General features: G+C 48.5%; 1 protein-coding gene and 1 long non-coding RNA gene across 48 annotated transcripts in view; both read right to left on the bottom strand.

The window, feature by feature from the left end:
• Window positions 1-16,030, bottom strand: part of MAPT (microtubule associated protein tau) — a 132,172-nt gene that overhangs the window by 60,386 nt on the left and 55,756 nt on the right. For 45 of the 46 annotated variants that reach the window (XM_077972237.1, XM_077972242.1, XM_077972239.1 and 42 more), the window contains exon 2: window positions 5,537-5,686. In XM_077972237.1, the coding sequence (XP_077828363.1) occupies window positions 5,537-5,669 (133 nt within the window). In that variant the 5' untranslated portion in view covers window positions 5,670-5,686. Of the gene's footprint in view, window positions 1-5,536; window positions 5,687-6,244; window positions 6,397-16,030 lie in introns of all 46 variants that reach the window. The other variant, XM_077972274.1, reaches the window with a different exon arrangement.
• On the bottom strand, window positions 1,617-4,822 carry LOC144335833 (uncharacterized). 2 transcript variants are annotated; one of them, XR_013407026.1, is made up of 3 exons: window positions 4,703-4,822; window positions 3,009-4,585; window positions 1,617-2,447 (listed from the first exon to the last, which is right to left on the bottom strand). It is a non-coding gene; the product is annotated as an uncharacterized LOC144335833 (long non-coding RNA). The 2 variants fall into 2 exon arrangements; XR_013407027.1 differs by having other exon boundaries at window positions 1,617-2,456; window positions 3,028-4,585.

The following is a 16,030-nucleotide window of genomic DNA, read 5'->3' as shown; positions in this document are numbered from 1 at the left end:
GTGGGGGACAGGATGAAGGGAGGAGGGTGTAAAGGTCTCAGGGCTGCTGTTGCAAAACCAAGGTTTGTGGTGAGGAGGTCTGTGTCGGATGGAATGGAGGTGAGGTCCCTGGGTACTGTGGAGGGTTGTGGGAGGAACTGGCCAAGGTCATGATGGACAAGTTGATGGTGGTACCACCAACAGCAGTAGAGAAACCAGTAATGGCCCAGGATGGGGGAGCACAGAGTTTGGTTTTTATTTGTTAGGCCTGGGCATTCAGTGGAGTTGTCCCTTGGGCGACAGGAAGGCTCTGTTGAACTCTGAGAAAGGCACTCCACCTGGGGCAGGAGTAATTTAGAGTCACTTTCAGGATGGGGCTGGTTCTGTGCATGAAACAGAATGAGAAGATGAAAAAAAGGCAAGTGGAATTCAAGTGCACTGTGAGATCAGACACCTCACATGCTTTGTTAAAACACCATCCCTGGACACCTGGCCTTGGCTGCACCCATCCCACAAAGAACAGCTCGTCCTAAACAAGCTTCCAGCACGAACATAGCTCCTTGGTCCTGGAGCTCGCAAGAGCCTGCAAACTGCCGCAAGAAGGCTTTGGACAAATGATAAGGCAGCATCATGCAGACTTCTGGGTTTCGTTATTTTTCAGAAGCCTTGACTGCCAGGGCACAGGGGCATCTATATGGGCATGATGGTCCCCCTTTCCCCAATCTGTTCCCAGCTTGAGCCCTACAGTTCTTATCATTTGCATTGGTCTCCTTGTTAAATTCCTTGGAAGGAGGGAAGGAGGAAGAAGCCCCATTTGCATGTCTTATCTGGAAGGCATAACAAGTTAACTCATCAACACCTTTTAATTCATTAGGGTGCACTAGTTTATAGGTAACCAACTTTCATCTACTTTTCAGCTGTCTTGGGCAGGTATCCAGCCATATTTCAACTCCTAGCATCCACTTAGACACTCTTTGTTCTGGTATTTAACATGTAGTTTCTTGTCTTCTGTCACTTATTTAAAATGTTGTTAGTAAAGTGACACCTTCTGCCAAGTCAAACCTGTCACACCCGACATAAAAACAGCTCCTTGTAAGCTTTCAGTAGCAAGAATTAATTTGATGAGGACTATGAACACCTTAAGTATTACTTGCTTTCTTGGAAAGTATGTTCTTTGGGTAAGCAATTTATCTTCAAATGCTTTCCCTTCAGAGCAGTTTCAAAAAGGTTGGCAATTTAGATTTTGCATTTTTGCATACAGTATATATAGTGCATATATATATACACACACACATATGTTTTGGCATAGAACTTCTGATCATGTTTTATGTGAAAGCATTGAATAGTTTTAGCAAACATATTTTAGGCAACTCAAACACTAACTTGGTGAACTTGTCCTCACTTTACACATTAAATTTAGTTTCTCTTCAGAAAATAAGAGTGGTAAAACCCACTTCTTTCCCAGACTTTATTTCATTTTTGTTTTTTGAGACAGGGTCTCGCTCTGTTGCCCAGGTTGGAGTGCAGTGGTATAATCATAGCTCACTGCAGCCTCAAACTCCTGGGCTCAGATGATTCTCCCACCTCAGTCCCCCAAGTAGCTGGGACTACAGGAGTGCGCCACCACACCTGGCTAATTTTTGTATTTTTTGTAGAGACGGGATTTCACCACGTTGCCCAGGCTGGCCTCAAACTCCTGGGCTCAAGCAATCCACCTGCCTCAGCCTTCCAAAGTGCTGGGATTACAGGCATTAGCCACTGCATCTGGTCTCCTGGAGTTAATTTTAAAGGAACTTGTTATTTTGGAACAGTTTTAGATTTATAGAAAACTTGCGAAGTTAGTACAGAGAATATACCCCACATCCAGTTCCCCTGTTGTGAACATCTTACAGGATCATGGTACATTTGCTGCAGCATAACACATATTTTAAACTTACTCTAAGCCAGGCTGCCCTGCCTCTAAATAGAATGTCATTTTTCACTGGCACAATTCATATGAGGCATCTGTTGTGATTCTAACTTGAATTCCACCCAAGAGAGTTTAATAACTGAAGTTCCAAGGGGGCTTGGTGGAAACAGTGACAAGGGGGAAATATGGCCCATGTGGGGCTGCAGCCATGGACCTGCTCCGGCAGCCCACGGTCTGACCACGAGGCTCCTTTGTCATCTGTGAAGTGGATGTCATCCACCCTCACGGGCTGTTGTGAGCATCACCTATTGCCAATAGTAGAGTGCTACAAAAATGTCCCAATTAGCATTCTGAGGTAGTTCCCTTATAAGTAGGGTGGCATTTACTATCACTCAAATCAGGACACTTGAAAGAGAAAGCAGCACTATTTTTTTTTCTTTTGAGAAGGAATTGATTGGGCGTAGTGGCTCGTGCGTGTAAAGCCAGCACTTCGGGAGGCCGAGGTGGGCAGATCATGAGGTCAGGAGTCCGAGATCAGCCTGGCCAACATGGTAAAACCCTGTCTCTACTAAAAATACAAAAATTAGCTGGGCGTGGTGGCGGGCACCTGTAATCCTAGCTACTCGGGAGACTGAGGCAGGAGAATCGCTTGAACCCAGGAGGCGGAGGTTGCAGTGAGCCGAGATGGTGCCACTGCACTCCAGCCTTGGCGACAGAGCGAAACTCTGTCTTAAAAAAAAAAAAAAGAGAGAGAGAGAAGGAGTCTCTCCTTGACATGGTTTCACCATGTTAACCAGGCTCGTCTTGGACTCCTGACCTCGTGATCCACCCACATCGGCCTCCCAAAGTGCTGGGATTGCAGGCATGAGCCACCGCGCCCAGGCTGAAAGCAGCACTATTTTTTTTTTCTCTTGAGATGGAGTTTTGCGCTTATTGCCCAGGCTGGAGTGCAGTGGCATGATCTAGGCTCACTGCAACCTCCACCTCTCAGGTTCAATTGATCCTCCTGCCTCAGCGTCCTGAGTAACTGGGACTACAGGCGCCCACCACCATACCCGGTTAGTTTTTGTATTTTTAGTAGAGACGGGATTTCACCATGTTGGCCAGGCTGGTCTTGAACTCCTGACCTCGTGATCCACCCACCTCAGCCTCCCAAAGTGCTGGGATTACAGGCGTGAGCCACCGCCCCCAGTTGAAAGTAGCACTATTAATCATGATGCAAACAGATGCGCTGGGATAGGCTGTGACACCCACACCCCAGTCCCAGGCACCTGGTGAGGGAACTCTTCATCTCTTTGTCAGGAAAAGAGGCCCCCAATCCCAGTTTCCCCCAACAGCACCAACTGCCGAGGGGCAGCTGGGAGAGTGGTTTCAACAGGCTAACCTTCGGGGTTGAGGTCTTGGAGGCTACCACCCTCACTTAACACATCCTGAGCACCAGGGTGGGGCGGGGACAGGGTAGGCAGTGTTGCAGGATGGAGAGGAGGAAGGGGTGGGAAACAGCAGAGAAAGAAAAAGATGGAGTGGGGAGAGAAGGAGAGGGAAAGCGGGAGCGAGGGAAGTGGGAGAGGTGGTGGAAAAGTTTAGTGGAGGGGGACACAGTGAGGAAGGGACTGAGAAAGATTTATTTATTATTATTATAATTGGACATGGGAGTCTCACTCTTTTGCCTAGGCTGGAGTGCAGTGATGGGATCTTGGCTCACTGCAACCTCTGCCTCCTGGGCTCAAGCGATCCTCCTGCCTCAGCCTCTTGAGTAGCTGGGACTATAGGTGCATGCCACTATGCCCAGGTAATTTTAAAAATTATTATCTGTAGAGACGAGGTCCCATTATGTTGCCCAGGCTGGTCTGGAACTCCTGGGCTCAAGCGATCCTCCCGCCACAGCCTCCCAAAGTGCTGGGATTACAGGCGTGAGCCACCATGCCCAGCCTCTAAGAAGGATTCAAAGGAGAAAACAGATCTCCTAGCTTGGAGCCGCTCAGCTGCCCTCCCTGGGGAGCTGAATCTGGCAGCACTGGCTGGAGCCGTCAGAAAGCACATTTCCCTCTTTCCATCACCACGTGATGGCTGACCTCAGGCAGGGAGGCTGCGCCAAGCTGCATTCCCCTCTCCCTCTCACCTCCTCACCCAGAGCTTCTCGGACACCTCTGAGCAGCCCCTGTTCCTGTAATGTGCCCATGTCTTCCTTCACCTCCCCCCAACCTACCTGCACCCACTTTCCTAATTCCCAAATTCCTCATAATCCAACACCTTCCCTGATTCAACAGATGGAAATCTGAAACGAGCGTCGAAACCAGTCCTGGAACCTCTCCAAGCTGGGATGGCCACTCCCTGTGTGAGAAAGCTGGTGGTCCCAGCTTCCCACAATCAGGGGACCTCCCAGAGACCCCACCCACTCCAGTGATCTTCCTGAATAGACGCATCCAGTAGAGGTCACTTCCCACCTTGGAACTCCATGGCTTCCATCCACTACCCATACCCTGGGCTGCAGCATGTTTTCTTATTTTTAGCATTAAAAGAGAAAAGTAGAGTGTTTGCCATTTTGCTTGCTTAGAAATGGGTATGGAGGCAGGGACTGAGTCCACCCTGCCCTCGGGCTGCACCATGGGCTGTTGCTGTGAGCACTCACTGCCACACCCGTGGAAAGAAGGGCTCCTTGTAGCACAAGCCAGCACTGAGACAGCCTGGACCAACCTTGAGACAACCTGAGAACTTGGTCCAACCCTTGGACCAACTCGGCACTCCAGCAGTGGGTGAAGGGCCAGCATGGGGAGACGGAGGGAAGGCTGTGTGCTCCGTGGGGTCCCGGACCATGTGGTCTGACAGTGAAATGAAACATTTCATTTGGAAAGAGAAAGGAAGAGGCGAAGTCAATTTGCCCAAAAGATGGTATTATAGAATATTTAGAAGTTGATGTCGTTTATTAATGTGGCTACAGTAAGAATCCCAGGGCTAACCAACTCTTGCTAAAGAGAGGCCAGTCAGGCCTGATCTAAGGAAGAGATAAAAAGCAACGTTTAAAGTCACATATTTTACATGCTAATCAATACTACTGATTTATAAGCCAACAGGTGTGGCTAACGCCTCAAAAAGTACCCTGTATTTGAAAGATTGTCAAGCCCCTGCAATCTTTGTCCGTACATTCACTCATGAGGGTAACTCAAGGTAAATTTCTTCCTTTTTTTTTTTTCCAACAGGGTCTTGCTCTGTTGCTCAGGTTGGAGTGCAGTTTCATAATCACAGCTTACTGCAACCTTGAATTCCTGGGCTCAAGTGATTCTTCCGCCTCAGCATCCTGAGTAGCTAGGACTATAGACATGCACCACAACACCCAGCTAATTTTTAAATTTTTCTTAGAGACGGGGTCTTGCTATGTTGCCCAGGCTGGTCTCAAATTCGTGGCCTCAAGGGATTCTCCTGCCTGGGCCTTCCAAAGTGCTGGGATTATAGGCGTGAGCCACTGTGCCTGGCCATTATCTCACTGCTTGAGTTATCTTGGCCCACTCAAATTAATGAGGTTTCACTCTACTGACAATCTAAGACAATAATGTATTTAAAACGTCTTTACAATTCTGGATGCAAATTGTTCCTGCCACCCCTTGGCTTGCAGTGATCTGGGCCTGCTGTGCATGGCTGTCCACTAACCTTTCAGGCCAGCGTCCGTGTCACCCTCTTGGTCTTGGAGCATGGTGTAGCCCTCTTGATCTTTCCTGTCCCCCAACCCGTACGTCCCAGCGTGATCTTCCATCACATCGAACTCCTGGCGGGGCTCAGCCATCCTGGTTCAAGGCTCGCCTGGGGAAAGAAGAGGGGAGGATAAGTTCTAGGGAGTGTTGGGGGGCAGAGTGGGGGTGAAGAGAGAGAGGAGCCCCTCCTCCCAGTTCATGGCAGGCAGATCTCAGCCTCCCCATCACCCTCTCCAACAGCTGGGCACCCATCCTCATCCCTTGCTCCATATTCCTGCCCAAGTGTTATTTACGTCTATCCGCATGCTTAATTTACCAACACATTCAGTTCACATTCAAAACCACCAGGTGAGAGCGAGGCATGGTGGCTCATGCCTGTAATCCCAGCACTTTGGGAGGCCGAGGTGGGTGGATCACCTGAGGTCAGAAGATCGAGGCCAACCTGGCCAATAGGATGAAACCCCATCTCTACTAAAAATACAAGAATTAGCTAGGCGTGTGGCAGGTGCCTATAATCCCAGCTACTCGGGAGACTGAGGCAGGAGAATCAATTGAACCTGGCAGGTGGAGATTGCAGTGAGCCGAGATTACACCACTGCACTCCAGCCTGGGTGACAGGGCGAAACTCAGTCTCAAAACAAAAACAAAACGAAACAAACAAACCCACCAGGTGAGGTAGGGGAGGTGAGCCTGACTTGTTATTCCCAGCTCTCTTTCCACTTCCTTAAAAAAATCAATGCTGCTGCCTAGCAGTTTGCTCTTTCTCTTCAATGGTGAAGGCAGGACTGAACAGGAGAGAATGGCATCAGCAGAGCACGTCTGGTAAGGAAAGTGAGGCACGGAGAAGTGAAGGGATGGTTCAATCAGATGCCAACTGGCAGCAAAACCAACTCTTGACCCATCGGGGGTGTCCTGACTCCTCCAGCTCTGAGCTCGCTGGCTTCCCTGGAGTCAGGCTGTGGCCCCCACTCACCGCACCATCACCCACCAGGTCCCCCAGGTGTGCGTTCCAACGGTGGCTCTCCCAGTGTGCTGAGAAGCACCACACAGGGCCCAGTAGGGGCATGAGGCTTGGGATCTGAAGAGCAACACATACCCTTTTTCCCCAAAAGTCCCAGCAGGGAGAGGCTGCTTCAGCTCAACAAAGCCGGACAGAAACCACCATTTGCTCATACTTTGTCCTCATCTTTATTGTGAATTATTATTATAATTATTATTATTTTAAAAATAACTCACAACTTTGAATTTCTGAACTTTGTTTTTTTTTTAAGAGAGAGTCTCGCTTTGTTGCCCAGGCTGGAGTGCAGTGGTGCTATCTCTGCTCCCTGCAGCCCAGGTGAGCCCAATTCGGGGTGTCCCATTCAACCTGCAGCTAAAGCTTTGTGAACACTAAGAAGTTTAATGAACACAGTAGTTTTGTTCTTTGGATTTGATCGATTCCTTTCAATGACCAAGTTTCTCCTCTTGGAATATGGTAGACAGAGGTGTGAAAGTAAAAGTAAAACTCAGATGTGCTGGCTTTTCTTTCACATTTGCATATTTTCATATTCATAGCTCATGGCTATAAGAGGCCTGAATTTTCTTTTTTTTTTCTTTTTTTTTTGGCCCCTGTGAATAATCCAGGATAAATGCTTTGTAGATTTTTTTGGGGGGAGGAGGGACGGGGTCTCACTATGTTACCCAGGCTGGTCTCAAACTCCTGGGCTAAAGTGACCCTCCCATTTCCGCCTCCAAAAGTGTTGGGATTACTGACATAAGCTGCTAGCATGCCTGGCTCTATTCATATTTTGAGTAAAACAGTACTTTGCTATTTCTTCATGAGAAAAGTAATACAATCTTATTATAGAAAATGTATTTATACAAAGCAAGATGGGAAGAGAAAATCATCCCTCTGCCCAGAAATGATTACTGTTGACATCCTGCCATACCAGACTTTGACAGTCATGGATTCAGCTTTTGGAATTTTGGTCCATCATAAGTGACGTGAGATTCCAGGAGAGGGGGCACATGCCATCTGGCTGAGGAATAAATTTGAACCCCTCTTCCTCTATGGGGGCAGTACAGGAGTGAGGCACTTAGTAGGGAATGAGCCCAATCTTCCCAGCTGCCCTGTCCCATCCCAACACGGCTCTGCTGTTTTCAGTCCTCCAGGGCACACAGTGACTCTGATGAAGAGGCAAAAATGCCATTGCCTTATGAAAAATGGCCTTGAAGCAAAAGAGAACATTTTGATCACATTTGAAAAGGCAGATACTGTGTGGTACGAGGGCTTGACTTCTAATGAATGTATAACAGGAAAGATCAGGCACTTGCGCAAACGTGTCTGTTTTCATGAATCTGTGGATTTACAAAGGTTTGGGAATGTATGTTAAGGATCTGTGATATTTCCCTCTAGCCTCTTAGTCTATGCATTAAAAAATATAGTTGCAATTTCCTGACCTCGTGATCCGCCTGCCTTGGCCTCCCAAAGTGCTGGGATTATAGGCGTGAGCCTCCGCGCTGACCCCCTCACATTCTTTTTGCTTCTCTCTTCAGGTCTCAGTGCTCATTCTAACGACTTGTGTGGACTATTAATTTATGAATAACATTAACCCTTGATCATATTTGTGGCAACTGTCTTCTCCAGTTGGTTGCCTTTTATTTTGGTTTCTGATGGTTTTTGATAGGCAGGGTTTAATTTTTATATAGTCAAATCTGTTTTCCTTTGTGATTTATTCCATTGCTCTATGGTACAGAAAGATCATCCATTTTCTTCTAGGTTTTTAGTGGTCTAATTTTTCATATTTATTGATTCATCTGGAATATTTTTAGGTTTAAGATGGAGTGAGGTTGAAAACTTTCTCCCCAAACACAACAGCTAAAGCCAATGGACCCAGGCCTATTTGCAGACCAATCTGCCCTCTTTCCCAGGTCAATGCACCATGTACTCTGTCCCGTTTATCTGTCAGTTTTGGTGCTAGAGCCTCCTGATTTAAGCTTTGGATCTCAAGTCTTATTCTCTAGGTGGGCTCAGATATCATTTTCTTTTTCAAAATTATTTTTGAAACCTTCTTGTAAGTTTTGTCTTCCAGATATATTTTAGAATTTTTTTTTTCCTGCAAATTCTCAAAGCTCCATTGGGATTTCGGCTGGAATTGTATTATAGGCCAACACTATAAAAATTGCTCTCTTCATATTTAGTTTTCCCACCCAAGAGCACAGTATGCTTTTCCATTTTCTTCTGGTTTCTGAATCTCTCAGTTGGGGGTGGAACGTAGTCCCGCACCCTTCCTGCCATGGCCACATCGCCCTGGGCTTTACACCGCTTTCGTGAACGGGCCTCTCCCCGTCAACACACGGATGATTAATTAACCAGGGCTCACAGCAGAGATGTGGCTGGGGCACCAATCATGGCTGGGGTGCCAGTGCCAGGGCCGCCACAGTGGCAGTGGTTCCATCAGAGGTTTCCAGGGAATGAACAGGAGAGCCATTTCCCAAGCCTCGTTTGATCAGACAGATGTGATTCCCTCAGTGGAAAACCTCTCTCCATGAACTTGTGAAAAGAAGCTGCTAGAGTTCAAGATGAGTTTCACACGATGAGCCCCATCTACTCTGGTCTCTATGTTTGAGGTCAGTTGTCCCCATTGCAGTGGTTGCCTGTATTCTAAATGTGTGGGTTCTAGAGAGAGCAGCTCTCTTTAGAGAGAGCCTCTGAAGGAGCCCAGGAACTGTGAGAATCCAGGAGCCCACATGCTGGACAGCTCACTATGCTGTGTTCATCACCAAGTCCCAAAGCCCCCCTGCAGTGCCCTGAAAAGACAGGTTGGTGGTGAGGAAAGTTCTCTTCCCTTGGTCACTGAGTCCTGCCAGCCCCAGCCCACTGCCCACACACTGCGCCCCCATCCATCAGCTCATTCCTTTGCACAGAGCCATAGCAGGTCAAAGGCACCATTTGGCCAGCCAGGCTGGACCTGGGCCTGATCATGAGCACTAACTCTAAGTAGACCCTGGCCACCTAAAATGTGTCTCAACCATTCTCAATGGGCAGATTAGGCATACATTAAAATGGAAGGAGGCTAGGCCCCATGGCTCACACCTGTAATCCCAGCACTTTGGGAGGTCAAGGCAGGCAGATCACCTGAGGTCAGGAGCTAAGACCAGCCTGGCCAACATGGTGAAACCCCGTCTCTACCAAAAACACAAAAATTAGCCAGGTGTGGTGGGGCACCCCTGAAATCCCAGCTACTTGGAAGGCTGAGGCTGGAGAATCGCTTGAACCTGGGAGGCGGAGGTTGCGGTGAGCTGAGATTGTGCCACTGCACTCCTGCTTGGGCAATAGAGTGAGACTCCTCTCAAAAAGAAAAAAAACAAAACAAAAAGGAGTGTTTGTGCCGTGTGAGCCATTCTCCCCTCTGCCTTATGTTGGATTCTTAGAGGTGGCTTGCAGCATGTCCATCTTAGGTCCCACGTGGGGCAGGATTGCTTGTGTTGTGGCTGCGAACACCCCTTCTCTGCACATCAATACATCACCAAGTCTGTGGCGATGGGGTAAACCACTGGACACGCTGGCTGCTCCCCACTCACCTGTAGGTGGGTGAGGTGGCTGGCTTGGACTTTGTCCACAGGCAGGGGCAGCACCACAGAGGTGCCCTAGGTGAATTTTGCAGCAGCAGGCGGGGCCGACTGGATGGGTAGGGAACGACTGTTGGTAGGGAGGTGACTGCAGTGGTCCAAGCTTGCAGTGAAAAGGCAGAGGTGATAGAAAGGAAGGAACAGAGCCAAGAAGTATAGTTGAGAAAATACTAGACTGGGCTTCAAAATTGGGATGGGGTCAGGGAGAGGGATTAGAAGCTCGTATTATGCTAGAGGTGGGCTTGGATGGCTGGGAAATAGGGGGTGGGGGTCACATGGTCAAAGGGAACACCCTCAGGAGGGAAGGCAGCTGGACAAGGGTGGGTTCTGTTTTTAGGAGAGCCGCTGCTTCAAAGAATCCTGCCCTCTCTTCCCCCTGACTGCGTTTTACTAACTGGTGACTCATTTGACTTAATGAGCTCTAGAAAATTTGTTCTACTATGCCCCTTGGCTTTCATTATAATTTTAAATTGATTCGTTTTTATATTATTTTATTTACTTTACTTTGTATTATTTATTTATTTGGAGACAAGGTCTTGCTCTGTCATCCAGGCTGAGGTGCAATGGCACTATCACAGCTCACTGCAGCTTCAACTTCCTGGGTTCAGGCTATCCTCCCGCCTCAGCCTCCCAAGTGGCTGGGACCACAGGTGTGCACCACCATGCCTGGCTAATGTTTTGTATTTTTTGTAGAGATGGAGTCTCACTAATATTGTCCAGGCTGGTCATGAACTCCAGGGCTCAAGCGATCCACCTGCCTCAGCCTCCCAAAGTGCTGAGGTCAAGGTCAAGAGTCAGCACATTTTTTCTGGAAAGGGCCAGATAGTAAATATTGTAAGACTTTGTGGGCCACGTGATCTCTGTTGTAACTGCTCAACGTGGTTGCAGTGGGAAAGCAGCCATCAAAGATGAATGAATAAGCATGACTGTGTTCTGATAAAACACTATTTATAGATATTGGAATTTGAATTTCACATAGCTTTCATGTGTCACAAAACATTCTTATTTTATTTTTCAATCATTTAAAAATGTGAAAATTATTCTTAGCTCAAGGACAATTTTGGCCCATGGGCCAGAGTTTTTAGACTCCTTCTTTAGGCTTCTCCAGTATTTCTTCAATCGAAAAAAAATAAAAACAGTGAATCAGTCTTAGCAAGAATCACTGTATGTTCCGATCACCTCCTATATTCTCAGTGTGGAGTTCTGCTTTTCATGTTGGGTTTTCCTCAGCTGCTTCTACAGGTTTCCATGGGTTCCAAGTCAGGAGCAGGAGAATCAAGGGTCATTCCTAGGACTCGGGGCAGTGCCCCACTGTTCTGCAGGCTGGGGATGCTCGCTCACGGTGTTTCACTGCTAGGCCGCCTCATTCAGGGCCATGGAACAGATGACAGGGCAATGGATCTCACTATTCTGGTTTCTAATAAAGATCCCTCCTTCCCCTCCCCCTCCAACACCCCTGCAGAGCTAGAGAGAGTCAGATGCACCAATAGAAGGCTGATGACTTACAGGGGCTGATGCAGAAATCAATTCTTCCTTAAAATACAGGCTACTATTTACTATGCAAAAGAAATAAACTGTGTGCCTCTCGAGGGTCAATACTTTTCTTTGGGGAGAAATAGTGGAATGCATGGGAAGAATCTCTAAGCAGAGAGGCTCAGCCTTCACCCCAGTCCTGGACAGGAAATGCTCGTAGGTTCATGGACCTGATTAGACTCGGTTGCAAGAGTCACTGCACTGCATTGGCTGGGGGAGGTCAGCTGCCCCATGCTAATGCTTTGGGACCTACCTGCCATGTTAATAAAGACAAGCCCATTTTCAGGAGCATCCTTGAGGCTCTGCTTGACATAGGCAAAAAATAGGACCCAGAAAGATGTTCCTGGAGAGCAAAATGAAGTGACTCCTCTTGGTCTTACAACCAACACTGACTGAGCACAAGAATGCCAGCCTCGCCAGGTAGGATTTGCAGGGTCACTCAGTGCCATAGCCTCAGGGCCTGGCAACAGGAGGTGCTTACCTGGCACCTGCCAGAGAAGGGGCGCTTGCTCCATGCAGGTGCCTTGCAGGCATCTCTGTGACCCTTCAGGGCAGTCCTTGAGGTAGGTGTCATCATCATCATCATCATCATAGATATTATGATTCCCAGGAGTCTGGGAAGTTACCTGTCCAAGTCACACAGCCAGTACCAGGCAGACAGAAATGCAAAGTGACACTCCGCTGCCCCTCACTGCCTGTTCCTTCATCCTGGACCATAAAACATTCCCCAACTTTTTACCTGAGATGTCAGGGTGCAGGTCTAGGGTATGGAAGAAGCAGTGGCCAGGTCTCACAACCGACAGCTGGGTGACCAAGCCACTTCTCTCAACCTTCAAGTTCTTTGCCCCCCAAACCATTTGGTGACCCCAGGGCTCCCTTCTTATGCTGACATTGTATTCTATGTAGGTCCACAGGCTGAGTAGCTGGGACCACAGACGTGCACCACCATGCCTGGCTAATTTTTTGTATTTTTTGTAGAGATGGAGTTTCGCTATGTTGCCCAGGCTGGTCATGAACTCCAGGGCTCAAGCAATCCACCTGCCTTGGCTTCCCAAAGTGCTGGGATCACAGGTGTGAGCCACAGCACTTGGTCTAAATTTCTATTTTTTATGAACCTTTATTTTGTATGGGTTTTTCAATGGAGAGATAGTCTACTTTAGCCTGTGTCTTCTAACTCAGGAGCCTGGGGCGGGGTGGTGATCAGTGACAGGACAGCAGGAGGTCTCCAGCCCAGGCCAGGTGAGAGGCAGGGGACCCTGGCATCCTAGCCAGGGACCTGGCTCCTTCCTTTCCCTCCCCTCTCTGACCGCTACTGCCCACCTCCTCCAGAGCCAAGGGCAGGATGATTTCTCTGGAAGAACTGGATAAAGGATATCTAAACCAATAGACAAATGGCGCAGCTGTGCCTCTTGGCCTGGGACTCCCAAGCAAAGATAGTGAATTGAAAAACACATAAATAAGCATGCCCTTGAGGTGGCTACGCAGCCTGGACCAGACATGTTATCACCCACAGATCCCTGTAATCTAAGTGAGACACACAGACAGAAAAATACACCTGATCTTAGCCAAAAGGCCGAGAAGCGATACACAGACAGGAAAATAAACACACCAAGGCTGTTTTCCTCAGACCACTTGTTTTCTTGCTTTTCTAAGTCCATCAGCCTTCCTCCCTTTCTCTCTCTCCTCCTCTCTCTCTCTCTTCCTTTCTCCTTTCCTCAATCCTGTTTTCTCAGGCAGTGACTTAGAGGCAGTGGGGTGGGAGGTAACGAACACATTTTAGGGGAAGCGCTAAAGTTGAGTGAAACTGGACACTAAAATGGGACATTTTTTAGGGACCCTTGGAAAGGCACTGCCTCCTGAGTCCCTCCCTGTGGTTTTGTAGCTAAATTGAGGCCCTGGGAGGGGAAGGGGCTAGCTGAGTCACTCCTAGTGCCTTCTTCAGAATCATACCCTCCCAGCCTCAACTCATGCCTCATAGGGAGACAGAGAAATCTGGAGGGTGAAGGCAGACAAAGAAAGGGAAAAGTGTCTGCAGGGTTGAGAGAGAGAGAGATGGGAACAAAGATGACAGTGCAGAGTAAAAGAAGAAGACGCTGGAGGGTAAGGGGAGGGATAGCCATGGAATCGAATCATGAATCCAATCACTGCTGCCGCTACCCATAGGCTTTTCCCTTTTCAAACAATTGTTTTTGATTGACTTAAAATTCATGCAACATACAACGAACGATTTAAAATGAATGATTCAGTGGCATTTAGTACATTCACAATGTTGTACAACTATCACCTCTCTCTAGTTCCAAAACATTCTCACCAAACCCAGAAGAAAGGCTGGATCTCATAGACAGCTGCTCCCCCTTCTCCCCTCTGCCAGCCCCCAGCTGCTCATCTACTTTCTGTCACCATGGATGTATCTCTTCTGGATATTTCGTATAAGGGAAGTCACATAGCACGTGGCTTTTGGTGACTGGCTTCTTTCACTGTGAATCCACATCTTGGCAAAGTTCCGTCTTCATTCCTTGGGTAATGGGAGGGATAGTCCACATTGGTTTATCCATTCATCCATTGATGGACACCACAGTCTTTTAATAAGTGAAAAGTGTGGAGCCGGGTGCAGTGGCTGACGCCTGAAATCCCAGCACTTCGAGAGGCTGAGGCAGGCAGATCACTTGAGGCCAGGAGTTTGAGACCAGCCTGGCCAACAAGGTGAAACTCCATCTCTACCAAAAATACAAAAATTAGCTGGGCATGGTGGCACGTACCTGTAAACCTCAGCTACTTGAGAGGCTGAGGCATGAGAATCACTTGAACCCAGGAGGCAGAGGTTGCAGTGAGCCTAGATTGTGCCACTGCACTCCAGCCTGGGTGACAGAGTGAGACTCTGTCTCAATAAATAAATAAATAAATAAATAAATAAATAAATAAATAAAATTAAAAAAATTAAAAGTGTGGGAACTAGATAATACGGACCTTTTTATTGTGACTTTTCTGACAACAGTGGAGACGCAGTGGAGGGAGAAGGGTATGTGTGCAGGAAGGGGAGTGCTTGGCTAAGGAAGGAGCCTGGCAGGGGCCTGGACAACCTTCACATTCTTCCTCATTTTGCCAAGGCTGGGCCTCCAAGAACCCCCAGGCCCTCAGGGACAGGGATGTGCAGGTGAGACCCTGGGTCCCTTTTGCTCCCAAAGAAGAGGGTCTTCCCAGCAGAGTTCACGTCTTCTGTGCAGCTTACCTGAAGGGACAGTTTTGGCTGTCCCCTGAGGTGTTGTGGGGTGGACAAGAAACCCCAGGCATCTTGCCCACCTCCGAGGTGACCCTGGACGTCACTGGGGAACACTGCTTGCTATTTGGAACATGTCTGCCATTTTCCTGGGCACCTGCCCATGACAGTGCATCCAGGCTCACTGTAACCTGTGAGGTGGACAGATGGAGTCCCTAGATGGGTAAAAGACCTGAGGGGTAGAAACTTGCCCAAGGCCACCGAGCCCCAGGGACCTAACTCCCCCCAACACACACCCCTGCCCTCAAGGCAGGATTCCCGACAGTTTTGTCCCTCTGCTCCCCACGTCCTCACTCCTCCCCAGCCAAATCTCTGCTTACAAAATCCAACTGGCTGCTCCCTCAGGAGAACCTCCCTGGGGATTCTTAACGCCCCAGCTTTTGCTCCTAGTCTGTCTGGCAGGTCTGTAGGTTTCCCACGATCTGGGGCTGTTTCTTGCTGCAAGGAGGCGAGGACCAATCTGCCTTCCTGCACCTGCCACCATCCTTCCTGTTCCTTCTATCGTTCTTACTCAAGGCAGCACAGTTTGGTAATGATAACTCAGGTTCTAGAAAGCTCCTTGGGGAAGGGAGGGGGACCAGTCAACACCCCTTGCCAGTATTGGATTATTAATAACATGCTTACTTCAGCCCTGAGGATGAGCCACTCACAGGGGCTTCCCAGAGAGGATCTCTGTAATGCTCACAACCACCCCGTGAGAAGGAATGATGAGGAAACTGAAGCTCAGAGACGTTCAGAAATCTTTTCAGGGTCACACAGCTAGTAAGCAGAGAGCAAGCCTTGAATTCTGATATTTTGATGCTAAAACCCATCTCTACGCTACTGTATCAAATGGGTGCCTTCCCAACAGAGCATCGCTTTGGGAAAGGGGAGTTGATGGTCATAACCCAGGCCCTGCTGGAGTCAAGAGTCCGGGCGCTCAGGGGAAGCCCGAGTGGGGCTGGTCTCCCATACCGCGGGCGCATCAAGCTGGGGACCTGGACCGAGCTTCCAGTCTAAATCCGACGGCCGTGGGGCGGCCCCGGCCGGTGT

This window comes from Macaca mulatta, chromosome 16, assembly GCF_049350105.2.
Source record: "Macaca mulatta isolate MMU2019108-1 chromosome 16, T2T-MMU8v2.0, whole genome shotgun sequence".
Classification (NCBI taxonomy): Eukaryota; Metazoa; Chordata; class Mammalia; order Primates; family Cercopithecidae; genus Macaca; species Macaca mulatta.
This window is presented reverse-complemented; position numbering and strand designations above follow the sequence as displayed.